The sequence below is a fragment of the Nannobrachium achirus genome (genome assembly GCF_963921795.1).
Source record: "Nannobrachium achirus genome assembly, chromosome: 21".
In the NCBI taxonomy this organism is placed as follows: domain Eukaryota; kingdom Metazoa; phylum Chordata; class Actinopteri; order Myctophiformes; family Myctophidae; genus Nannobrachium; species Nannobrachium achirus.
Window position 1 is genome coordinate 57,675,607 of NC_137828.1, and position 26,823 is coordinate 57,702,429.

The 26,823-nt window shown below is 44.2% G+C and overlaps 1 protein-coding gene across 3 annotated transcripts in view; it reads right to left on the reverse strand.

The window, feature by feature from the left end:
- Positions 1 to 1,532: 1,532 nt before the first annotated feature.
- The window catches only part of klhl15 (kelch-like family member 15), a 32,113-nt gene continuing 6,822 nt past the window's right edge, over positions 1,533 to 26,823 (reverse strand). For all 3 annotated transcript variants that reach the window (XM_080752305.1, XM_080752306.1, XM_080752304.1), the window contains 8 exons: positions 26,069 to 26,207; positions 22,723 to 22,911; positions 16,840 to 17,064; positions 10,518 to 10,679; positions 9,566 to 9,775; positions 5,980 to 6,170; positions 4,097 to 4,316; positions 1,533 to 2,410 (listed from right to left, as the gene is read on the reverse strand). In XM_080752305.1, coding sequence (XP_080608431.1) covers positions 1,763 to 2,410; positions 4,097 to 4,316; positions 5,980 to 6,170; positions 9,566 to 9,775; positions 10,518 to 10,679; positions 16,840 to 17,064; positions 22,723 to 22,911; positions 26,069 to 26,200 — 1,977 coding nt within the window. In that variant the 5' untranslated portion in view covers positions 26,201 to 26,207 and the 3' untranslated portion in view covers positions 1,533 to 1,762. The remainder of the gene's footprint in view (positions 2,411 to 4,096; positions 4,317 to 5,979; positions 6,171 to 9,565; positions 9,776 to 10,517; positions 10,680 to 16,839; positions 17,065 to 22,722; positions 22,912 to 26,068; positions 26,208 to 26,823) is intronic.

Genomic DNA, 26,823 nt, shown 5'->3' on the forward strand with positions numbered 1-26,823 from the left:
ACAGATAAAAGAAATATCTTCGCCTCTTCGCCCTCCTGGCTCCCAAACTGTGGAATAAACTCCCTGTTGCAATTACAAAGGCATATACTGTATGCAATTTAGAGAGCTTTTTTTTTTTATATTTGTTTGGTTTTTATACTGTAGTCTTTTACTGAATAGGATGGGTGCGTGGTCTACCTATGTTTTTTTCTTAGATGACTATTTCTATGCATTCGTGTTGATGTATTCCCTTGCTTATTGTTAGTCGCTCTGGATTAAGAGCGTCTGCCAAATGCCTAAATTGTAAATTGTAATTGTAAATCTAGAAGCTTGAGACGTAGCCGTGAAGAACGCGTGGATCTGCTATTGCAGATGCTAGTATGATCAAGTGGGGCGTAAAATTTTACGAAAGACTAAGGGGATGAGAGGTTTCTGCCCGACAGCGATGACGAAATGCTCAATTAATTCTATCTTTATTCTTTGACCTCTGTGGCCACGCTGCAAGGTGGTGTCCCTTGTCAGCAGCACAGGAGGGCAGACCAGTGTTGACCGCAGTGCAGGGACATCACCGTCACAAACATCTTCTTCACCCCTTAAAACTAAAATTTAAATAAAAGCCTTCACAGAGGAAACGGTAGTGTTGTTGCTTTCTCAAAAACGTTCTTCCAGCTTGTCTAGGTGTGTGCATAGTGCATACACACATTCACATATGCAGGCACGCACACAAAACACATGCACGCGCACACAAACTGGCTCTCGAACCGAGACAGAGAAAAGGAAAGTGGGGTGGGACAGACAAGAAGATGCCATGGCGTGTGTTTCTGTTTGTTTTACGTGAACAGTATGGTGCACAGTATGGTGAATATAAGGGAAGTTAACAGGAAAAGTAGTGAGGACTTCAAAGACCGTCTGATAGCCTTAAATATAGTAGATGATGAGTATGAAGAACAGGAAACTTGACCGGAAGTCCAAGAATTATACCAGCAGAATTGACTTTTCATCTTTTTTTCTTTTTTTTATACACCTCTCAAAACATTATTTTTTCTCTTTTCCCTTATTTTTCTTGAGAAAGCTTAAATGCGAAAATGTTTTTTTTTTTTTTGCCTGTTTTTTCTTTTTGGCGTGACCTCAAGCCACGCTCGACCCCCCCAGGTTTTCCCTTTAGTTTGTCTTTTGGGGGGGGGGCACACTGCGACGGGCCAGGAATTATGTCCTCCTCACCCTAAAACATTAAGCACACTGGGGGGTCTCCCTCTAGTTTAAAAGCTTTGCACGACGTTAGCTCATTATTATATAGTCTCACACCTGTAAACAACCTTGACTCCTCCCACTGGGAGGAGTCAGTCCTAGCGGAAAGACGGCTCCTCCCACTGGGAGGAGTCAGTCCTAGCTGAAAGGCGGCTCCTCCCACTGGGAGGAGTCAGTCCTAGCTGAAAGGCGGCTCCTCCCACTGGGAGGAGTCAGTCCTAGCTGAAAGGAGGGCGAGGGGGCATTCCTCCTTCTTTAAAAATAAAGGAGGCGAGGATAGATGGAGATTGGGTGGGGGTGGGGGGGTTAGGAGCGATGCATAGTGCATACTCCACTTTTAGAACCGAATGTATTTCGGTTCGGTTCGGGGAGTCACAACATCTCGGCAGCACCGAACAGCCCACTTTATGACCCCCAGAACCTCTGAATGACGCCATATTGTAGTTTGGACAGAGCCGAACGGAATTAAACGCGCCTCTAAAAGCGGAGTACGCATCGGCCCTTAAGAAAGGTTGGGTTTTGGAGGGAGGGGGGCTCAGCTGCAGCGTCTGACGTGCTCCAGCACGTACTCGGGGAAGTGCAGGCTGCACACCTGCAGGCCGTCCAGCTTGCAGGGCATGCGCGGGTACTCGTCCTCCTTCCACTTGTTGTCCTCCGAGTCGAAGGTGAGGATGGAGTCGCTGTAGTGGCCGTTGTAGCACAGCCCGCCCAGCACCATGATGCGCCGGTCCGACACCGCCACGCCGTGCCCGCTGCGCCCCACCGGCATGGAGGCCAGGATGGTCCACTCGTCCTGCGCCGGGTCGTACACCTCCGTGGAGGGGCAGCCCTGTGACTCGAAGGAGGCGCGCAGCACCACGCACACGCCGCCAAACACGTACAGCTTGCCGTTGTGCGAGATCATCTTGTGGAAGCAGCGGGCGTAGTTCATCTTGGACTTGTTCTCCCAGCAGCTGGCGCCGCCGTGGTGGTGGTGGGAGGCTCCTCCGCCGCCTCCTCCGCACGACGTTGAGGAGCCGGAGGAGCCGGAGGAGGGGAGGAGCGGGCTGCGGCCGCCGCCGCCCCGCGGCGTCCTGCCGGCGCTGTCCTGGACGATGACACCGCCGCCGCTCCCCGCCGAGCTAACACCTCCCCCGCCTCCTGCTACTCCACCCCCCTCTCGCCCGGGGTCGAACACGCACACCTGCAGTGGTGGGGAACAAAAGTACTCACATTGTTTTTACTTAAGTAAAAGTATCAATACTGAAACACTCAAGTCAGGGCTGTGGTTCTCAACCTTTTCAGGCCGCGACCCGCAAAATAATCATATTTCAACTGGGGACCCCCTCCTAAGAGTTGAGGCATTGTATGCACATTTTGTATAACACGGTTCTTTTGTGAAAATAGCAGATCTACATGCTCACAGGCATTGTGAGCATGTAGATCAGCTATTTTCACAATTTCTGCTCCTATTTGAGAATTTGGCCAATGTTTAATTCGTCATTTTAGAGGTATTAAAAAGTCCATAAATTGTAACTTTAGAACCCCTATACACTTTGTTGGTTTGTTTACTGTTGAGTAACAACAGTAAAGTTGTTGAGTAAGCAATGTTGCACATTAACATTAAGTTAATCATCGGGACCCCCCAAAATAATTTGGGGACCCCTCTGGTGGTCCCGACCCACAGGTTGAGAACCACTCTGTTAGGGCACGGTCACACCAAAGTATGGCTGCCAGATGGCTGCCAGTTGATAAACTATTTTTGTGCGGGGCTGACTAAAAACACAGAGTGCGCCTTCTGTCCCAAAGCCTGTGACGCACCTGTCACTCACTTCCTGGACCCTCCCTGTATCCGCCTTTGACTCACCCAATCCACTCTTTGTCAAGTCCCACCCCATGTTGTTCTGTTACTAGGTGGGACAACAAAGCCAGGGAAGAATATCATGTTTATAATGGGAAATGAATGGGAAAACAACGATTTTTCATAGCCTCATTATTTCTATTTAAAGTACCAAAAGAAAAACATCTACGTGATATTAATAAAAAAGGAACAAAAAAGTACAGTAGTTACATTGCAAAACGTTGTTGAAGCTTATACATTATACTCATCGAAATCGCTATGACCGCACCGCACCGCGGCCGTACCGCGCATCACCGCACAATGTAGTGTCTAGCATGTGGACTTTGTCCCACTGCATAACTCCGCCCCCGGTAGCAAAAGAGAATGATTTTTCTGGTTGGCCAGTCAGGGACCAATCAGAAGGCTGACAAAGGGTCAATTGGACAGAGGGGGAAAACCAGAATCTGCGTGGAAAATATAACTGCTCCAGCATAAACACAAGGTCTGCACGGCACGCAGACATCATCGACCGGCATGAAACCGCTCCATTCCCATTGAAATACATTAACGGAATGGGGAATCCACTCTCATAGGTACTTTGGTGTGACTGTGCCCGTGCCCTTATAAGTAAAAGTCAGGAATTCAAAATGTATTCCAGTAAAAGTACAAAAAGTGTTGGTGTCAAAATGTACTTAAAGTACCAAAAGTAAATTACTTTTTATGCAGAATATACCATTTCAAAGTTTTCAAATGTATTAAAAAAACTTTTGAAAATAGCATATCTAAAAGCTCACAATCTTGTAGATCGGCTATTTTCAAATGGCCGAAATCTATACCAAGCTGAAGTGGTTAATGTAGGTTTTGTAATAATAATCTAAAAAGTAACAGGTAACCAAAGTTATCAAATATTTGTAGTGGAGTAAAAGTACAATATTTAAAAGTACTGAGAATTGGAAACACTCCAGTAAACTACAAATGCCTCAAAACTGTACTCAAGTACAGTACTTAAGTTAATGTACATTTTAGTTACTTTTCACCACAAACACGCACCTGCTTGGAGGTGGATGAGGAGGTGATGCCTCCGGTGATGTAGAGCTTGCCGTCGAGCACGGTGCCCTCGTGGCCGTACTTGTTGACGGGGTAGGGGTCCACGAACTCCCAGTGGTCCTCCGTGATGTCGTAGCGCTCTGTGGAGTAGAACGTCTCGTCGCGCGTGCGCCCCGCCACCGCGTAGATGAATTTGCCGATAACGCCGACGGCGAACTCCGACCTGGACACAAAAACATACATTTTTGTTCACTTATACTGAAAAACGCTGTGGTCCGCTGGCCGGCCCACCAGGCCTGCCATTAACTCATTTACCCCCATTTTAAGACCCCTTCTGAGGGTCCACACCGCCAGGATTTTGCCTACCTTTAACGTGGGCGCGCGCGCGAATCCATTGCGCGATGGTTCACCGATTCCATTCACAATACGATCCAGTCACGGTAAGCTACGACGGTAAACAGCCTGCCATTTCCTAAAGCGAAACCGATTGAGCCCAGCGTGGGTGTTGCATAACATTAAACCGGATAGGATTTCGGCAGACAGGATACAGGCGTCGTTGTCCCGCCCCCCCATTTCCGGTCTGGAACATCCAGATCCGTTTTTTGTGAATAGCGGCCTTCCATAGAGCGCTATGGACGGCGAATCGGCGATCATACTTTTTTGTTTTATAGTTATTAAAGCTAATTGATAACTCGTCATATTCGTCATAAGCAGAGTGGACCCATAAATATAGCTCGTCAAGCTCGTCATAAGCAGGGGATGAGTTAATCTATTCTCAACAAAATGGAGCTGTCATTGTTTGGAGTCAAATTACATCCTAGAGAAATCTGTCAAATTCTACTACTCGCTTCTCTAAACCAGTGGTTCTCAACCTGTGTGGGTGGGGGGGGGGGGCCCAAATTATTTTGGGGTGTCCCCGGATGATTAACTTAATGTGCATTGTGCAATGTTGTTTTCTCACTCAACAGTAAACAACCCAACATAAAGTGTATAGAGGGTATCTGCACATTTCTAAAGTGACAATTTAAGAACTTTTTAATACCTCTAAACTGACAAATTAAACATTGGCCAAAAGTTTCAAATATTAGAGGCAAATCTACATGCTCACAATGCGTTGTGAGCATGTAGACCTCCTATTTCATAATAGAACAGTGTTATACAAAATGTAATACCTCAACTCCTAGTGCTTGTCAGGGTGGGTCCGCATGTTAAAATATGATTATTTTGGGGGTCGCGGCCTGAAAAGGTTGAGAACCACTGCTCTAAACCAGGTGTTCCCAAACTTTTTTGGCTCAGGGCACCCCATAAATATCTTTTTTAATCCGAGGCACCCCTACATTATAATTTTCACTCCCAGAACCTTATATTTATAGCATATCTTTGTTGTCGGGTGGAAACCTTGTATGTCCAAAACCGTTCGTTTTGTATTTACTATTTATCATCTATAAAATGTACTAAACTAGTGAAAAACGCAGATCTACAATCGCGAGGCGTTGTGTGCTTGTAGATTGTCTGTTTTCACTCGTTTTGTGCGACGGTCTTGTATGATGACGCAGGGTACACATTTGAAACTTGGAGATACAAGGTTTCTGCCCGACAGTGACGATATTTTAGTGATGTTGCGAGGAAAACGTTGAGATAATAGCCATTTTGGTTAGAACTGACTGAAAATAACTTTGTACTTTGTACTTCAAGTTTAAAATTATACTAAATAATATTTAGTATATTTAGTCATATCAAGTGTCCAAATAAATTCCAAATATTATCAAATGATCTCGCGGCACCCCTGGACTGCCGTCACGGCACCCCAGGGTGCCCCGTCACCCACTTTGAAAACCCCTGCTCTAAACAAAGGTCTGGCCAGGAATATGAGGCTCCTTTCTAACCTGGGCACAGACATGTCGGCCATGCGTAGCCAGGAGTTCTGCCGCGGGTCGTAGCGGTACACCTTGGAGGAGGCGTGGAACTCGCCGTCCGGCCCCAGCTCCTCTCCGCCCAGCAGGAAGGCAAAGTTGTTGACGATGGCCAGGCAGTCTGGCCGCAGGGGCACCTGGGGCCCTTCAAGCTCCCACCACACCTAGGGCAGCACCACAGGACAGGTACAGACACAGTGGTACTGTTAGATTACATCCAAACACATCTAGGGCAGCACCACAGGACAGGTACAGACACAGTGTTACTGTTATATTACATCCAAACACATCAAGGGCAGCACCACAGGACAGGTACAGACACAGTGGTACTGTTAGATTACATCCAAACACATCTAGGCAGGGTTCCCACACAACTTTATCAATTAATTTCCAAAACCTTTCCAGAATATTTAACCTGATTTCCAGGACTATATAACAATAATTCAGCTCAATAACAGGTCGCTTACTCCTATGCGCAATGCCCAAAGACAGGTAGTGTATGCCAGTGGTTCTCAACCTTTTCAGGCCGTGACCCCCGAAATAATCATATTTGAACTGGGGACCGGGCACCCTAACGAGCACTAAGAGTTGAGGAATTTTGTATAACACGGTTTTATTGTGAAAATAGCAGATCTACATGCTCACAACGCCTCGCGTTGCGAGGCGTTGTGAGCATGTAGATCTGTTATTTCTGCCTCTAATATAATTTGACAATTTGGCCAATGTTTAATTTGTCATTTCAGAGGTATTAACAAAATCAATAACCAAAAACAATGCATATGCATAATGCATTTTTCCAGGACTTTTCAGGTCCCTTGATCAATTCCAAAACTTTTCCAGTACTGGAAAAATATTTTTCTAATTTCAAAATATTTCCAGGAATTTCATGACCGTGGGAACCCTGTAGATTACATCCAAACACACCTAGGACAGCACGACAGGACAGGTACAGGTAAAGAGGTCCTGTTAGTTTACATACAAATACCTAGAACACTATGGCACAGGCACTGTGGTCCTGTTAGATTACAAACACACACACACACAATAACCATGGTCCATATAGGAGTATTTGTAGTTTCCATTGTGAGTGAGTTATAGCCCTCCCAATTAAAGCAGATATAAATCGTTTTCTGATGACTTTTTCTGCAGATTTTGTTTTGCGATTGCTTATTTTTATTTTTAAATGTAATTGTATTCTATTCAGATGGCTAACAATACTCCCTAAAAATATCTAATCTCTGTAACACTTAAGCCTCCAAACTATCATTTTATCTGTGAGAAGCTCTGTCATTCGTCTTGAAATTCAGGCCTGACATTGCAAACCAATAGGGTAATAAGGGTGCCTCTCTGGCAGACGACATATATCTGCTTTAAATATATGTATATGCATTAGACCACTTAGCTGCATTTGATGTTATTGCTGGGACACTATTCTAACTCTTAGGTTTTGTATCGACTTGTATTGATACTGTAGATATGATTTGGTCCAGAGTTAATGTCTGTGTAGAGTACAGCAACCTGCCTGTCAGCAAACGGGCCTGTCCGACTACTTCAAAAGAGTGAGAAATGTGCATGGGCACACCACCAGCTCCACTGATCTCATCCGGATCCCAGATTTGGCACAAACATGGGGATGAATTCATCTACTGTTGCCACCAAAATGTGCAACGCCCAACAGCCATCAAGAAGTGCGACTCACTATCCTCCTTCAAAACCCCCATAAAAGCATCTCTTTTATTCAGAGCACAACTGGCCAAGTCTTCTAGCTTGCCAAATGAAATTACTCCCAGTTTTTATATACCGTAATTGCCGGATTATAAGCCGCGGCTTTTTTCCCCATGTTTTGAGCCCTGCGCCTTATAGTCCGGTGCGGTTTATATATGGATTATTTTGGTCTGAACAGTGCAGAGAATTGAGCACAGAGACACCAATCTGAATGAGGAAATGCTTGATGGGAAATGTAGTTTTTTTTATCCGCTTTAGCGGGAAGCGCAATAGCGAGACAGACTACGCTACAGGTGTCATAGTTGTTTTCACTTTCGTTTCATGCACACACCATCATTTTTGTTTAATTTGTTTAGACTTCGCAGGAAGAAGATGAAGATCAATGACGATTGATTTACGAGATGAGGATCAATATTTGATTTACAAGAGGATCATTATTTGATTTACGAGAGGATCATTATTTGATTCACGAGAGGATCTTTATTGGTTTACGAGAGGATCTTTATTGGTTTACGAGAGGATCATTATTGGTTCACGAGAGGATCTTTATGGACCTCTACGGTATGTTCGTTTCTTTTTCGATATGTGAACATCATTACAGTACCAGTGTTGCATTGCTGATTCAATGTTTGAGGGGTCGCTTCTCTAGAACGTCACGCGCACGTCACTTAACACCTAGCCTACAATTCAGGTCTATTGATATGCATATAGGCTTGTTTCTTTGTTAAAACAGCCTGTTGTGACAAAGCGTTGGCGAGGTGTGAACTTGGGGGGGTTTCGCATCAGAGACCCCTGCTGATATGGGGCGGCGGGGTCGCACGACCGAAGACTAACTCTGTTACAGTATTATGGACCGTTCTTTTGTCCAGTCATTATTATATTGGTTTGCTTGTGGGTTAATGCTGGGGTTAATAGGCCCATTTAGATAAGTCCGGTGCGCCCTGTATGTGTACACATCTGTTTTTCGTTCTAAATTTAGCTGGTGCGCCTTATAGTCCGGTGCGCCTAATAGTCCGGCAATTACGGTAAATACACTTTTACTGCTCCTAGTATTGATGGTTTCTTGTTTCTATAGTTTTGTATCTTTATATGTCTAGATTAATTGAATACACAGGACCAGTGGAAACAAGCCCTTGTGGCTTTTTGTGTTATCCTTTTAGCATTATTGTATAATAGTCTTTCCTTGTACTCTTTGCAAACTGTTACCGTTGTGCTCAAAATTATTCAACCCCCCCTCCCTGCAAATCTGGTTTATTGCTTAAATTCACAAACTGTCAACTGAATGAAATGAATAAATCACACAAAAACAATGTAAATAGCTCAACAAAAGTAATTGTAGTAATGTAGTGTTTTTCCCCAAATTCAATGCTAAATGGCACTTTCACTTTCAATTATTCAACTCTTAAGCACACCTGTAAACATCTGTAATCAATTGCAATCGACTAATCAAGGGCTTAAATAGTTGCATCAGATGTGCAGCCGGGCCTGACTAGAAGTTTGTTGACTTGTTGAATGTGATTAGAGCAGTTAGAAACATGGCTAAGTCTAAGGAATGCCCAGAAAAGTTCAGAGAAGAGATTATTGCTTTGTACAAAAAAGGAAAAGGATATAAATCAATTGCAAAGGCACTGAATGTTCCAAAAAGTACGGTTTTGAGCAAGGTTCACAAGTTCTAAGTTAAAGGAGCAGTGGCTAGACTAATAAACCTAATTCTCAGAGGGGGTTGAATAATTTCGAGCACAACGCTAGGTATTCAATCAGTCAAAGATGGGTGTAATCCCCTAATTTCTCTGACAGTGACTGACAAGCCCTCTTCTCCGAACAGGCCTTGCACCTTGGGTCGGTGCAGCAGCAGGATCTTGCTGTTGACCATGCTGTGTCCGATCATGCCGCGGAAGACGGCGGTCTGCGGGCGCGCCGAGCGGATGTGGTTGCTGCGAGTGTCCACCAGGGGCTGCTGGTGGACGTCCTGGAAGTAGCTGAGCGCCTGATCCACCTCCGTCCGCAGCTGTCTGGAGTAGCGGTAGAACTCGGACGTCTTCACCTGCAAGAAGCAAGGATAGGATACAGTGTGAAACCTAGAGACAGTGTGTGCTGGTTGGAGTGGACAGAGTCTTTGTGTCAGGCCAAGAAACTTGCTTTCTTTTCCTTCAAAACACTGACCCTAGTGGCTGTTGGTCCAACCCTTTTATAAACCTCCTTTTCATAGGAAATTATTCAAAGCATCGAGCAGCTACAAAAATACCAGGCAACCATTATTTTTCAATGGAAGCCATGAAGCTACAACTGCTACAAAGCTACTGGTCATAGCTTAGGTTAGTGAGCAGATGCCATAGAACTCCAAATCATAACTGACTGCGGAAACGTCCCACTGGACAACTCTGACTTCAGAAGGTTGACATTTCTCTATTATAAATCTTTGCTTTAAGTGCTCTCGTGTAATATTGTAATATTTTGAAATATGGACTTTTGAAATTCATAAGCTGTATGCCATAAAGAAAATCTGATTTTTCACAAAAAAGGTTTGGAATAATTCACTGAATGTGCAATGTATCTAGAATATATGAAAATTTCAAAAAAATATATGAAAGTTTCAAGAAAATGTACTTTTACACAATACTGATTTTTTTTTTGATGGATCTGTAAAGCCGTTTTAGCTTTTGTAGCAGCTAAAATGGTATCTGCTGGTGTAAAAGCAGCATCTGCGTTTGACAGAGCTCGCAAATGTACCATCCATCCAACATACAAAACCCACACGTGTGCACTTCTTTGCACGAGGCCCTCACCTTCTCAAAGATGTTGGCGGGGGTCATGAGACAGAAGCGCAGCGATTGGACAATGGTGTCGGTGTGTCTCCAGCGCCGGCGGTCGTGTCTCAGCCACGTCTGGACGGCCTCGTAAAGCTCGATCTCTGGGAAGCGACTCAGAGCATCACTGTCCAGGTAGGCCTGGGCGAGAGACACAGACACATACACAGAGAGAGAGAGAGACATGAGCAATGTAGTTGAATATTTGAACATTTTAACAGTTGAACATTTAATGCATGCTGCATGGGTATTCAAAAGGGGGTCCGGGACCCCTAGGGGGTCCTCAGAGTTACTACAGGGGGTCCTCCAAATCTTTGTGTGATAGAAACGTGTTTTCCCCCCTTTTTTATATTAACCACTTGAACCCAAGTGTCCAAATTCTGAGAACTTTAGCCAAAAATAGCAGTAGGTAGATCGGCTATTTTCAGTCAAGAGGTTTGGTGTAGAGGGGGAAAAGAGCAGACTAAGTACAGAGTGAAATGTCAAGTTTATTATGTATTGACGGTTCAAGAGGTTAAATATTTGAAAACACAAACTGACATGAATCCAAAATACACTGATGATTGTGCTGTAAAACGAAACTATATGGGTTGTGGGGGTCCCTGCTTCATCGCTCTCTCGACTAAGGGGTCCTTGCCTGAAAACGTTGAAGATCCCTGATTTAATGTTCAAAAATAGCAGATGTGCAACCTCATGATTTTGAAGATCTTTGAGAAATATTGAAAAATGGTTTACAAAGTTTTGAATAATTTGGATAATTCTTTTTACACAAATCTTCTCTTCTGGGGTCCCTGGCACGGCCAAATACATATCTATTTGGGGGTCCTTGACTTGAAAGGGGTTTGAGAACACACTCAACACACTCAATAACATCACAATTACATTACAGAGATTTCAAACAACGCTCACAAAACCAGCGTCCGGTAAAACAGTGGTTCTCAACCTGCGAGTCGGGACCCCCAAAGGGGTGTAAAGTTGCCCGAGCGGCCAGGCTTCCAAAAACAGTCCAAGATATCTTTTAAGGGTTTTTATTTTACCCCACATCTCCCATCAGCAGTGCAGTTTACAATTCATTCACGTAGACAAAAGTATGACTGGCCAAAAATAGAAAAAAGTAGAACGAGCTGCAAAATAAATAAACACTTAGGCGAACACTAACATTAACCCAACAGGCCAAGAACTCTCTTCGGGTAAAACCAAGTCTCCGCAAGGCCCCGTAGTTCTCCCTTCAGGGAATGATCTCTTGTGTTATTTGCCCACATCAGAACTAACTTGGCTGTCACTGCAGCCAACCTTAAGTAGAGAGTGGATCCTACCACAGGACACCAATTAGCCTTAGCAATACTTCCATATACTTCCAAATAACATTCCAAAACAACCCACAGCTAGTAAGAGAACTTAAACATTCTAAATGATGCATGTTACACTTACACTTGGGTGAACTTCAAATGAATGACATTATAACTAAACAGAAACCAGAGGAAACGCCCCTCTCCTCCACAGCACTTGGCCCATTCCTATTAACCAAGGAATTGCCACCGGCTGCGAAGGAGACCCAGGAAAATTGGCCACACCCATTTCACCAACACCCCAATGATTCAATAAACCAACAGGAGAACATTAAAATGCATGTAAACCCCATGTTAAGAACACTGTCCATTAACCCACACTTTCACAGTCATTTCCCAAAGCCGGCCAGCAAAGTTAGTCAAATGGTAGACGCTGTGTAGTTAGATGAGTGAACACTGTCCTCAATCATTGTATATAAATATATACTGTATGTATGTATAGGGCACGGGCTGCCCCGTGACATTTCCCCCCCCTTCTGATGACGCCCCCTGTGGCGTCCAGGAACTGAAGTCTTCTTCTGTAAACTTCTGACCCCTTCCTGCACAGAAGTGGAAGGCTGCACATGGAACCAGATTCTTTGGCATTGTGCTCAAGTCTTTCCACCCACCCGGTTCGGCTCCACCTCTGGCACCAGTGTTGCTGCAGCTCCTGCTGTCGCCGCCGTTGTGTCGCTGCCACCGACAGGCTGTGTTGCAGGCACCTTCTGCTGTGCCCTGGTTGCCTCCACGTCGACTGGAGTCGGGTGATCTGGTAGTTGAGAACATTGCGCGTCTGCCGGTTCCACTCCTGCTCAATCTTCCTCCTGGCCAAACACGCCTGCCCGGAAGTGGTTGTGTCCATCTTGGGCTGGAACCCTTCATCGATGGCTCCCCCTGTGGCACCCTCTTCCTTCATGGCTGTTTGCTGCTGCTTGTGCTGGTTCTTGGGAGGCCTTCTGGATCCTGGACCATCTTTACTTTTCTTCTGACACCACATGTAAAGTTGCCCGAGCGGCCAGGCTTCCAAAAACAGTCCAAGATATCTTTTAAGGGTTTTTATTTTACCCCACATCTCCCATCAGCAGTGCAGTTTACAATTCATTCACGTAGACAAAAGTATGACTGGCCAAAAATAGAAAAAAGTAGAACGAGCTGCAAAATAAATAAACACTTAGGCGAACACTAACATTAACCCAACAGGCCAAGAACTCTCTTCGGGTAAAACCAAGTCTCCGCAAGGCCCCGTAGTTCTCCCTTCAGGGAATGATCTCTTGTGTTATTTGCCCACATCAGAACTAACTTGGCTGTCACTGCAGCCACCATTAAGTAGAGAGTGGATCCTACCACAGGACACCAATTAGCCTTAGCAATACTTCCATATACTTCCAAATAACATTCCAAAACAACCCACAGCTAGTAAGAGAACTTAAACATTCTAAATGATGCATGTTACACTTACACTTGGGTGAACTTCAAATGAATGACATTATAACTAAACAGAAACCAGAGGAAACACCCCTCTCCTCCACAGCACTTGGCCCATTCCTATTAACCAAGGAATTGCCACCAGCTGCGAAGGAGACCCAGGAAAATTGGCCACACCCATTTCACCAACACCCCAATGATTCAATAAACCAACAGGAGAACATTAAAATGCATGTAAACCCCATGTTAAGAACACTGTCCATTAACCCACACTTTCACACAGTCATTTCCCAAAGCCGGCCGGCAAAGTTAGTCAAATGGTAGACGCTGTGTAGTTAGAAGAGTGAACACTGTCCTCAATCATTGTATATAAATATATACTGTACAGGGTTCCTGCACCATTTTGAAAGTAAAATTTAAGACTTTTTAAGACCTTTTTAAGACCTCAACAAATGTAATTTAAGACCCAAATCGCCCCCCCGGGCTCTTCGCCCTACCTCACGCTCACCACGCTGACGGTGAAGATGACGGAGGTGCGCCGTCTCAGGCGACCTTGATCCACGTGAGACACTGCCGAGCGAGCTAAAGCAAGCGAGTAGCCATGTCGAGCGTTGAGAAGGTCGCATGAGCCGGCTCAGCGCTGTCCGAGTTATGTCACAATAGGGACAGAATAGTAAATAATTTCACCCCCGATTATCATTACGCTGGATAGACACCCAGGGCGAACGGCTGGGAGGGCGAACAGACCTGTATTTTAGAGCCCAATCTATTATATGGGTTGATAACTTCGGGATCGGGTGCGTATTCGGACAGCAGGTGGGTCAGCAGACCACCGTGGCCTGTCACCATTATTCAGAATTGGAGATGCACAATATTGTCTTTTGAAACCATAAACCCAGCTTCTGCAGTGAATTACAACTACAAGATGCTGTATTTACTGACTCATACATACAAGCAGTAAAATGTTGGGACTCCTACGACAGAAATGAAAAGAAAAAGAAATATTAATACACAATAAAAAATATAATATACAGATGATATACAGATCCAAATAGCCAAGTTAGGGACTTGTCTTAGAAGACAGGCATGTACCACAGCTGAGAATGCCACCCATAGAGTTATAATAAGGGATGCCACCCCTCAATGTTAATCTCAGACAGTCTGAGATCACCAGAACACCAGAGATCTACTATGTTCAAAAGGTTCTGGGGGAGGACCCCCAGATACCCTGCTTAAGGGTGTGGGCACTGGGCAGTGCATGTAATCATAGTGAGATATCCACTTAAGTAGTGAATATTAGTACATAATGGGTCTTGCATTGCTTCAGTTATAAAATCAAATTCTTCCATATGCCCCCCAAACTACCCCCCTAAAATCTCCTGAATTCTGACTGTCCAATGTTGGCAACCCTGGTCACTGAGTAAAATTATTATATTACTGAGTGAACGGGACTCAAGTCGGGAGAGGAGATACGCGGTGTATTGATGAGCGTGTAGAACGTAAAATCGCTCGGTACAACAGCTGTTGTAAATCACAGATGATTGGTAGATTCTCCTCTTTGAAAACAGGCTGACTAATGACTTTATGACTGTCAGCTTCATTCTGTCTCACAGGCAGAAGGAACGGGACAATAGCCTTAGCATGTAGCTAGCTAATTCCTCATGGTTGAGGAAAATCAACAAACATCGATTATGTCACATCCCTGCATCAATGCAGAATCGCGCACGGCCGCATCGCGAATTGTCTCAATCTAAAACTTTTTAAGAAGTCCACTCCACAGCCTACAAGCACAACTCCACTACACGCCAAGTGTGTTTACTTGTATGCTCTGATCTGCGCTCACACAGTGTGATGTGAGAGCGCTACATAACAGGGAGAGCACAGGGCAGTTGATGTGACGGGAGGCTAGAGAAAAGGAGCGCTTGTTTTGTTCAAAAAACAAAACTACCCTCTTCCGCATCCACATACATCACCACAGTACTGACAAAGCGGGCGGAGCCGAGAACAACAAGCAAGCTCCTCTTCCCACTGACTGCTGCTCGCTTCAGCCTTTTTGCAGTCGTCTCTCATCGTCTAATATTAATAAATCAAATAAACGAACGAATCAAATGAATACGTAGGCCTACAAATGTTATGGCTTAATTTTCCCATGAGCCTTAAAAACAGCATCTTCAAATTTAATACCTTCGGTCAGATTTAAGACTTCTTAAGACCTTAAATTCACGATTTTTTATTTAAGACAATTTAAGACTTTTTAAGGACCCGCGGGAACCCTGCTGTATGTATGTATAGGGCACGGGCTGCCCCGTGACAGGGTCCCCAAATTATTTTGGGGGGTCAAATATGATTATTTTGGGGGTCGCGGCCCGAAAAAGTTGAGAACCACTGCCAGGGCCATACTGGGCCCCTGATTCAGCCCGGGAAAAAGAGTTGGAGAGGCCTTCATTGCGCGCTATATTGAGAGATCTCTCTCTATAGCGCTGCTGCTACTCAAAGATTTGTGACAAAGTGACAAGCCAGTGGGCAAATTACATGAGTTATATTTTGTCGTTGTCGGGTGGAAACCTTGTATGGACAAAACCGTTTGTTTTGTATTTATAATTTTTTAAAATGATTTAAACTAGTGAAAACAGCCGATCTACAAGCACACAACGCCTCGCACCGCGAGGCGTTGTGTGCTTGTAGATCTGCTGTTTTCACTACTTCTGTGCGACGGCCTTGTATGATGAAGCAGGGCTTTGCGAAAAAATGTACAAATTTGAAACTTGGAGATAGGTTTCTGCCCGACAGCGACAATTTACTTTGTTGGCCGCCCAGGCCCCAAAATGGAACAAAGGCCGACATTTTTTTATATATTTTTTGCCAGACCCAGGGGGTCGGCCTACATAAGGCTTTGTCGGTCTGTCGGTCCCTCTTTTCCTCAGTGTCCCTCTTTTCCTCAGTGTGCCTGTGTTTGCCTCTGACTGCTCATCTGCCCCTCCCTTCCCTTGCTCGGCTGATTGCCTTGAGTGCCGTCACCTGTACGGGACCAGCTGAGTTGAGTTGGCTGACGAGCTGCTGAGACTATAAATTCCTGTGTGTTCATGTGTTAGTTCAGTGCTGCAAAACATTTGCCCCACAGCCTAATACTAGTGAAAACAGCCCATCTACAAGCTCACAAACATTTCCAGCTGCTCAGCCTATAAAATCCTGTGTGTTCATGTGTTAGTTCAGTGCCATACTAGTCAAAACAGCCGATCTACAAGCTCACTACGCTTTGTTGCTGAGACTATAAAATCCTGTGTGTTCATGTGTTAGTTCAGTGCCATACTAGTGAAAACAGCCGATCTACAAGCTCACTACGCTTTGTTGCTGAGACTATAAAATCCTGTGTGTTCATGTGTTAGTTCAGTGCCATACTAGTTTTCATTGCGGGTCTGGCACAACCAGGTGACCTGGTCTAGTTTCCTAATGGCCGGCCGGGAATGAACCGGCCGTTCGGGAGTTGTCCCGCTTTTCCCAATGACCAGCACGTCCCTGTCTGACCACTTGCGGTAGAAAAAGCGCACCTGCAATCTCTCCAGGCTGAGGTAGGACAGGAAGTCGGGTCGGCTCATGAGGGGGACAAAGTTGTGGAGCAGGAAGTGGTCGAGCTGCTCCTGCACGCCCTCCACGCCCACGCTGAAGTCCTCCAGCAGGCGCATCACCTCGGCACAGTTCTCCAGGCAGATCTTAGCCAGCAGGAAGGAGCAGCAGAACTCCACCGCCTCCGTCAGCTGCACGTACATGGCTGCCTGCGAGGAGGGTTACAATTTAGGCATTTAGCAGACGCTCTTAAACCCATTCAGAACGGGTACACACTAGGGCATTCACGAATAGTGATTTTTAGTATTCGAATTATTGACCTCAAAGTATTCGAATAGTCGAATATTCGACAGGACTGGCCAAACTGTAAAATATTAAGTAAGCAAGAGGCAAACATTGTGAAAATAGCAGATCTACATGCTCATGTAGATCGGCTATTTTCACAATATTTATCTGTGGAACCAAGTCACATTAATACCTACAATTCCAAGTGCTTGTCAGGGTGGGGGTCCCCAGTTCAAATCTGTTTATTTTGGGGGTCACGGCCTAAAAAGGTTTGAGAAGCCCTGGTATAGAGAGCATTAACAAATTCATCCACCAAGGGCATTGACAACTCATTCTTATGACTTCCTATCTAGCCAAGCTTTATAAACTATATATTTTTTAAAGAGAAAACAATACAAAAATAAAAATAAGCGAATATTCGACTTCGGTGAACAACGTTGAATAGTGACTTTGATATTCGATATTCAAATATTCGAATAATTGGTGAATGCCCTAGTACACATTATTGTGTATCATTATTTTATGCTTTAACTATTGAAAAATAGCAGATATACAAGCTCACAGGTGCCGCGCTGCGAGCTTGTAGATCTGATATTTTTGAAAAATCGTGAAGATTTGAATTTTGACCCGATTCTATAAGTGTCTTTTGAATCCTTCTAATGTTTCTATGTCAGCAATCTGGCCGGCCATCGTCAAAGAAAAGGTCCTTTTTCACTTAACTGGAGCTCAGTTAGTCTGTTCTTGAGAGACTACTACTGTATGTCAGTGGTTCTCAAACCTTTTCATGTGAAGGACCCCCAAAATTATATTTATTTGGCCACGGACCCCCATCTCAAAATATCTAGTTCCAGGGACCACCCAGAAGCAAAATTTGAGTTACAAGCGTTCGCTTTAAAAATACATATATTCAAAGATTTGCACACATTTTCACGACTTTTTTCAAAAATAGCAGATCTACAAGCTCACAGCGCAGCACTCGGTGCCACGCTGTGAGCTTGTATGTCTGCTATTTTTGAATTAGAAACCCAAAACAAAACAAAAACTAACAAAAAAAGGAATTGGGTGATTTTGTGTGGTCTGGGGGCCACCAGTGGTCCTTGAGGGGATTCCAGCTAAATTATGCTGAGTTGGTAACCAAATGGACCCTCATTAAATCTTTAACTCTTGAGCGTAAAACCAAATGGTCAATTTGGTTTCATTTTACGCTCTCAAGAGTTACATTATTTTACAAGAAGTCTACACAATTAAAGAATGTAGAAGAATTGTTATTTTGATCAAGGTTTGCCTGTTATCTCTCCTATGCAACCAACATCAATACAGCAAGGAATTGTGGACAAAATCATGTATAACAAAACAGTTTTGGCTCCTAGAGGCTAAATCTCATCAAATGGTGGCCTGTCGCTCAAATGCCGAATAAATAATGGACCTTGATGTGAAAAAGGTTGAAAACCACAGCTTTAGAGTAGAGATACACAGAAAGCCCAGAGGCGTAGAAAAGTGAGGGAGTAAAAGAGTGAGAGGAGTGACAGCCAGGGGATTAGCCTGGTATACAGGGATTTAGGAAGCCCCGTTTTGTTGTCGTTTGCAGTGGAAAAGGAGGTGCAGAAAGGAGGCGTAGGTTCTTGACAGCGCTGAGAGAGCTTAGAATGCGTTTTAGCGCTTGAGAATACATTTTTCTCAGCCTGAAACCAAAAGAGTGCAGTGGCTTCAAAATGAGTTTTCAATACTTGCACAGCAACAGCACCATGCAGCAGCTCTGATCAGCACTTTCTCCAATGCATGCCATTTAGACCTGCAAGCTAAAAACACACACAGTGCCGACTCCCATTTATATTCATGTTGCGTGCCGTGGTATCGCACATCAAAAATAGCAGATCTACTGTAGCCTGGCTCCAGACCATAGACTCTGCCCACTCACTGAGTAGAGACGGCCTCAGCTTCAGTCAGATGAATCAGGCTAGAAAGATCTACAGTACAAGCTTGTAGATTAGCTATTCTCTGATGCGTTGCTTAATGTAGCATCACAACCAATGTAATCAATTTATTAGTTTATACATTGGCTATTCAAAAATTATTATTACTTGCGCCAGCAGAGTGCGCAAGTACTGCGTTCGGCAGCGTAGGCATGTAGCCGTGTGTGTTTAAGCCCGTAGCAAATCAGGGACCAGCATTTCTGGTAACGTCATCATTAACTATTTCTCAGCCACGTGGAGCCACTTAATATTAAAACCGGATTAAACCGTACTTCTTCTGTACTCAAATTAGGAATTTTCATTCCTCCGTCTCTTCTTTGGCTGATCTAAAAGGATCATTTTCTAAACCCTTTGAACCGGAAGTGCTTCTGGTAGCTTTTCGTTCTCTATAGCCAAATTCACGTTCACTTTCCTTGTAGGAGGAAGCGTTAGCATAGCATCTCTCTGTGATGTTTTTGATCAGATAAAAGTTGACATGGGGGCTTCATACAGACTGGATTTCATTAGTTTACCTCGATGTGCACGGATCGTGCACGCGAAGGGGAAGGCGACTCGGCCAAAATCCCCACTATATGCCAATGCAGATCGAGATACTTCTGGTGAGTTTAAACCGGGGGATCGAAAGAAGGATAAAAAAAAAAAGAACGGTGCCATCCTAGAAGGACGGGGGGCGCGCTAGGGCTGCACGGTTAATCGTTTTCAAACCGAAATCGCGATGTGAAATCTCGCGATTAGCGAATCGCAATGGCCGCGGTTTTGGCGATTTTCAGCAAAGTTGACTTCCCAAGCATTATGCAGACGTTTTAATTTTAGAAATTCGTTCATAATTGACTAAGCAATGATCAAATCAAACTGTGGTGACTTTCTTTGCTTCTTAAATACCCGCGCATCGCCGCACCGAGGATTAGCATTACGGGTTGCTCCAATCTCCTCAGAGGAGAGGAGCCAAGCCAAGGCTTGACACTGTCTGTCTGTCTAACAGCACGTAAAAGCAGTGTTGTAGTGGGGGGGGCACGCGTGGGCACGGCGTGCCCACACTTCTCTCACGTCGCGTGCACGCGCATTGACGCGCGTGCACAAGTGATGCGCGTGCCGGCAGGCTGGCTGCTGGTCTGTCATCAAGTACCTACAGTACCGCAGACAGAGTGCAGAAGCCAGGCAAGTACAGAGCAGATCGTCCACCGATTGGTTGTAATATTGCCATGACAACCAACAAGGCAACAACCAACCAACCAGCAAGCTGACTGCCCCTTCGGGCTATGGGATAAGACTCACTGACCAACCAACCAACCAACTATGTGTCTGTGTTTACTTCTTCAAACGTTAAGCGGTTCATAGCCTGCAGCAGTTTGTTTGTTTGTTGTGAATTTTTGTTACCTTAATGGATTATCTACCCAAGTATTATACCAGCACTGTCTGTACAACGGCAACGTGGTGCTACACGTGAGTAAATAAACATGTCTTATTCTTATTGGAGGGCTGGTTAGGTAAGACATAATGCCTATATTAACTATTATATTAAGCCTAAAACGGTTCTGTTATGCCGCCGTGCATTAACCATGTGAATTGTGAAATATCTCTTGTGAAAAGTCTTTAGGAAATATTGATATTATATTACAGGTCGTTCTGACCCAGCAATTGGTTGAAATAGGCTCGCCTGCCGTGGTGAAATGAGCATGATTGACACAGCAGATGGTAATAGAATATTTGAGAATGGATTAATGAATTGGAAATATCAGTTGTGCAGCTATTTTGCATGGTTTAGCTGATGATCTGGTCATCAAATTATTGGTTGAGATTCTTGAGAATGAGAACCACTGGTCTATATCAACTTGTTGCACTAACTAGCATTGACTGCTATGGTCACTTTTGATTTGGACACTGTACTATTTTAAGTTTAAAGTCATTCGATTGAAAGTTATTGCTCTACATGCGAGCATCTCGCTGCGGCCGTTTTGTTAGGCGACAGACAGGGAGTGCACAGAATGTTAGAGAGGCATGGGCTGAAGGGCCTTTTGGTGGACAATTCTGTTGATAAAGTTAAGGGCTCCAGCCCCCTTTGCTGTATGTGCGCACGTGCCTGGCGGCAGCGCATCACATTACAGAACCGTTTTAAAACGTCATGCGATGCGCGTGCACATTGGCGCGCGTGCCGTGCACGCGCATTGGCGCGCGTGCATGAATGTGCGTGCACGCGTGTGCGTCGGTGCGTGCCCACACTTCCAAATTTAGCACTACAACACTGCGTAAAAGTGTATGATCCCTTCCAACGGAGTACTCCATGGCTACAGGTAGTGAATGTTCTGGTAGCCTTGATGAAACTTAAGCAAGGCAGCGACATACGGTACTTTCTTCCTTGACAATAATGAGAGGCAGACAATACCATTACTGACATTTTTCTGAATATAAAACGTTTTATATTGCTAAAGCAAAATAAAAGGGAATCTTTTGGAAATATAACTGAACTGAATCAAACCATTTACATGATTGCCAATTAGCCTAGTTAGTAATAATCAATTTATTTTTTTAATATATTACACAATAAATATTCAACGGAAGCTTCACTTAAGGTAGTGAAGTGATTTTCCTTTGGTTAAAATAATTTATTATATCATCCTTTTAACAAAAAAAAAATATCACTTATCCTACTATACCTTATACTATATCCTACTATATCCTACTATACTATACCTTGAAATAAATATATAAATACAGGGGTTAAGGTTTCCGTCCTGAGGAGTCCCTAGGGGGCCATTTATGAGATCAAGGCAGATTTGCTAAAAAAATAAAACAAAAAATGGGAGTGGGGGGGGTGTAGCCATGGCCGTGATGTTACCGAAATCGTCAAAATGCAGCATAATACTTGCTAGTCAAGTCAAAATAAATTTCCGTCTTTTTTTTTTTTGCTTTAGCCCCTGTAAATATCGCGAATAAAATCGCAAACGCAATATTAGTCAGAAAAATCGCAATTAGATTTTTTCCCAAAATCGTGCAGCCCTAGGGCACGCTGATGCTTATAATCATAATATTATGTCTCAGATCATAATACAATAATAGACATTTCCGGCTAGTCCACAGACAAGCCATTCTGGCCAGGCTGGGAAAGTGTTAACAGCCAATGAGGGACCAGCATTCCAGGTGATTCCTGGTGAACCATACTTAAACCTTGATCACACACATAAATACAAACACCTCATGGCGCGCTCTGCTGGCGCACAAGTAGGCCATGTACTGTATGGCCTACTTGTGCACAAGTCGCAAGTTGGCACCTCGACAGAGTGCAGTTCTTGTAGTTTTTTTCACAGAACCCAAGGCCCACGGGCAAGTGCGTTTAAATGGGTAAGCAACCGACTTCATGAAATATTATTGGATACCGGTATTCATGAAAGAACAAATAATGCTACTGTTTTACAAGTAGCAGTTGTGCTCATTCACCACTTGACAGTATCGGTTGGATTTAACATTCATTTGATTTACTTTTTGGGCAAGTGGGCATGACCTTTTGGGCAAGTAAAACTTGACCTGTACTTGCCCGATGGTAAGTAAAACTTGACCTGTACTTGCCCGATGGGCAAGTGGCTCTGAGACTTTTCTGTCAACCCCTGTTACCTGCAGGATCTCCTGGACGGTGGGCATGCTGAGCTCCAGGGAGCCGTAGTACATGAAGCGCAGCACGTGGCCGAAGCCGGCGGCCGTCAGCCCCTTCATGTGGATCTTGTCCTGGTCTCTCTCCCTCATGTCCGCCGTGAACATCACCCGGAAGTAGTCGCTCTGGGTGGCCAGCAGGGCCTTGTGGGCCTGGAGGGGGAAGAAACAACACGTTGTCAAAAACTAGTAGTAGTCGCTCTGGGTGGCCAGCAGGGCCTTGTGGGCCTGGAGGGGGAAGAAACAACACGTTGTCAAAAACTAGTAGTAGTCGCTCTGGGTGGCCAGCAGGGCCTTGTGGGCCTAGAGGGGGAAGAAACAACACGTTGTCAAAAACTAGTAGTAGTCGCTCTGGGTGGCCAGCAGGGCCTTGTGGGCCTAGCGGGGGAAGAAACAACACGCTGTCTAAAACTAGTAGTAGTCCCTCTGGGTGGCCAGCAGGGCCTTGTCGGCCTAGCGGGGGAAGAAACAACACGTTGTCAAAAACTAGTAGTCGTCGCTCTGGGTGGCCAGCAGGGCCTTGTGGGCCTAGCGGGAGTACTAGGGATGGGACGATATGAAAATTTCATATCACGATTATTGTGACCAAAGAAATTGCGATTTACAATATTATTATTAGCTCACAACGTGTCGCAACGCAACTCGTTGTGAGCTTGTTGCAAAGAGATTTGGTTACTTACAGGTCCGTTTTTCCAATTATAGAGGGTTTAAGTTAGTCCCCCCAGGAATCCGCGATTCCGCGAAAACGGAAATGTTCGCGGAACTTGGCAGCAGAGCGGCGGGAGTAGTCATTACTACTATTATAAAACGATTTGTACATGGTTTGATCAGTGGCCACCTCATACAGAGCCTGGGGGAATAGCTTAGCTTCCCTCCTGCTAGTTGCACTGATGTTGTATTGGTCCGGTCCCACATTCGTTCCTGACAGAAACTGTGTCCTGAACTATAGTTCCTCTATGCCTCTATGGTCCTGGCAATAACAATGCTAATGCAGAAGAGAATAAATAAATATTACACCCATACTAGGTAGTAGGTAGGCTATCCTCTACAATGTGGTTACTATGGGCATGGTTTGGATGACAATATAGTCTTTGCAACAGAAAGTAATTAACAATAGCAATTAAAAATAATAGATTTTATATTAGATTTTTATTCTCAAAAATGATTATTCGATTATTCTAACCACTAATTACAATTAATTGTAGCTATTTCATGAAGGGTTTTACTTGATTATTAGAACTACATAATTTTTAGCTTGATAACTGGTCATTTTAGGTTGTTTTTTAATGTCCACGGAATCAAGAAATGTTCTCCGCAGAATTCCGCAGAATCAGGATTGTTCTCCGCGGAATAAAGATTTTTTTCTCCGCGGATTCCTGGGGGGACTATTAAGTGGTACCGGCAAATAAAAGGTGAATTGATCCCAGTGATTGACGGAGGACGATTTCACGATAAATGAAATCTCCACGATACTATTATCGTGAGTGTTTTTATCACGATAATATCGTCACATCTCTAAGAGGGTGAAGAAACAACACGCTGTCAAAAACGAGGGCATTCACCCTCGTTTTTTTTTCTTCACTTTATGCCTTTATTGATAGGACAGTAGACAGACAGGAAATGGGAGAGCGATGGGGAGTGAAACGCAGCAAAGTTTGTCAGAAATTAGATTCAAACCCGTGACACGCTGTCAGGCTGGCATACATACCACCACTCCGGCAGCCCGGGTCTTACAACACATTTCTGCTTTATTAGTTTTTAATTAGAAAATGTATGGAAATTCCTCAACATGGAAACTGTTATTACGATTATGCAAAGATAATCACAATTATCTCAAATAATGGCGATTAGACGATTATTGTATGTAATAGTTTGTGACAGGCCAAGTCAAAACTACATCCAGCCACCAGAATGTTGAGAAGAGTCACCTCAACAATAATGTGACTCATATTTGTCTGTGCAAGTGAGCCTCACACAGTGCTTTTGGACATCGATCCTTGTACGAGAACCCAATGTTCAAAACAGATCGAGTGATACGAGAACTGAAAAGTTCACACAAAGTTCAAATGAGGACATTTTGATGGTCCTCCTGACGCCTACTTCTCCTGGCTATTTCAGAGAGGTGGGTGTTAGAATTCAGGTTAGAACACATTTAAATGTGGAGGACCATCCATCTCTAGCAAGTTTGAAGTTCCTGCTTTAGAGACGGGGAAAATATTCATATTATAGGGCATCAGGAATCCTAATTGGAATCAGGAATCTTAAAGGGCCACTTCACCTCTGGGACAACCCTATCTTATTTTATTGTTGTTTGGGACACAATCAACACAATCCTGAGTTATTTTTTGTGTTCAGCCTGTTTTTTGAGATATTTTAGTATTCAGCATGTACTGGTGATGCGTTTTGCATCATCCAGTGATGCGTTTTGCATCATATGATGCAAAATGCATCACTAGCACATGCTGAATACTAAAATATCTAAAATAACAGACTGAATACAAAAAATAACTCAGGATTGTGTTGATCGTGTCCCAAACAACAATAAAATAATATAGGGTTGTCCCAGGGGTGAAGTGGCCCTTTAATAGGAATTAGAAAAATGTTCGGATTGGGTTTATAGGGTTAGGATGAGACATTTAGAGGTTACATGTAGGTTCTGGCCTTTGGGGTTACAGAGTTTTTATACTTGGTTGTGTTTGCTAGTTGTGTCACACACTGGAAAATAGCAGATCTACATTCTACGATTTTTCGGCTACTTTCAGCTATTTTCAAAGCTGTCTTAAAAAGTCGATGTCCTATAACAGGGTTCCCCAATTAGTTTTCCCCAAGGGCCGAAATTATGTCTAGGGTACCAAGCCGAGGGCCACAACATTGCAGGGGGCCGACGGTGGTGTTCCCGCTACTCCAGCGACAGTTCAGATATCATCGTTGTCGGGTGACAATCTTGTATGTCCACAACCGTTTGTTTCGCATTTATCATTTTAAAAATTATTTAAACTAGTGAAAACAGCCGATCTACAAGCACACAACGCCTCGCACCTTAGATCTGCTGTTTTCACTACTTTTGTGTGACGGCCATGTATGATGAAGCAGGGCTTTACTTTGCGAAAGAACATACAAATTTGGAGATACGAGGTTTCCACCCGACGATATACTAGTGTTGTTGCTGCTCTTATACCACCATTATTACTGGGGTTGGTGGGGGCCAGACAGTAGCCCCCCGCGGGCCACAAATGGCCCGCAGGCCGCCTATTGGGGAACCCTGTCCCATAAGTATAGTAAATACAAACGTCTGTGTGCGTGCGTGCACCTGGAAGTGGTGCTCCTCGATGAGCAGGGTGACGTCCAGCAGCAGCCTCTCCTCGTAGAGGGCCCTGAACCCCGAGGAAACACTCCCATCATGCACCTGGGACAGGTACACCTCCAGATCCCCCCCCGACATAACACACCTGAGAGAGAGAGAGAGAGAGAGAGAGAGAGAGAGAGAGAGAGAGAGAGAGAGAGAGAGAGAGAGGGGGGGGAGGGAGAGAGAGAGGGAGGGAGGGAGAGAGGGGAAGCCAGAGTGAGACATACATATATCCAGAACATTGACTTGTGTATCATGTCCATTTGTGTGAATCCAATCTGGCTAGCCATCGTCAAGGAAAAGGTTGATCCTTTTCACTTGACTCTTGACACTTTTGCAGCAATGCAGAAGTAGGGGTGGGTGATATGATGATAATTATCATTGAGACGATACAATGTCTCCACGATATGCCTTTTCAGAGATATCGTATATATCGTGATACAATTGAGGGAGCCTTGTAAAAAATCCTGTTTAATCGTTAATACAGAGATTCATTGCAGAATACAATTCAAACCTGCCTTTTGGTCAAAATCATCAGTTCTCAAAATGTCAAGGTCTCCACTTAACTCTGACAGTATACAAATGAAACCAAATGGGCCCGTAAGGGTCCATTTGGTTTCATTTGTATACTGTCAGAGTTACATACTTGTAAAGTTCAATTTAGACCTCCCAAAAGGAACCCAGAGAGTCTAGTTTTTGTCAAGTAACTTGAAAAATAA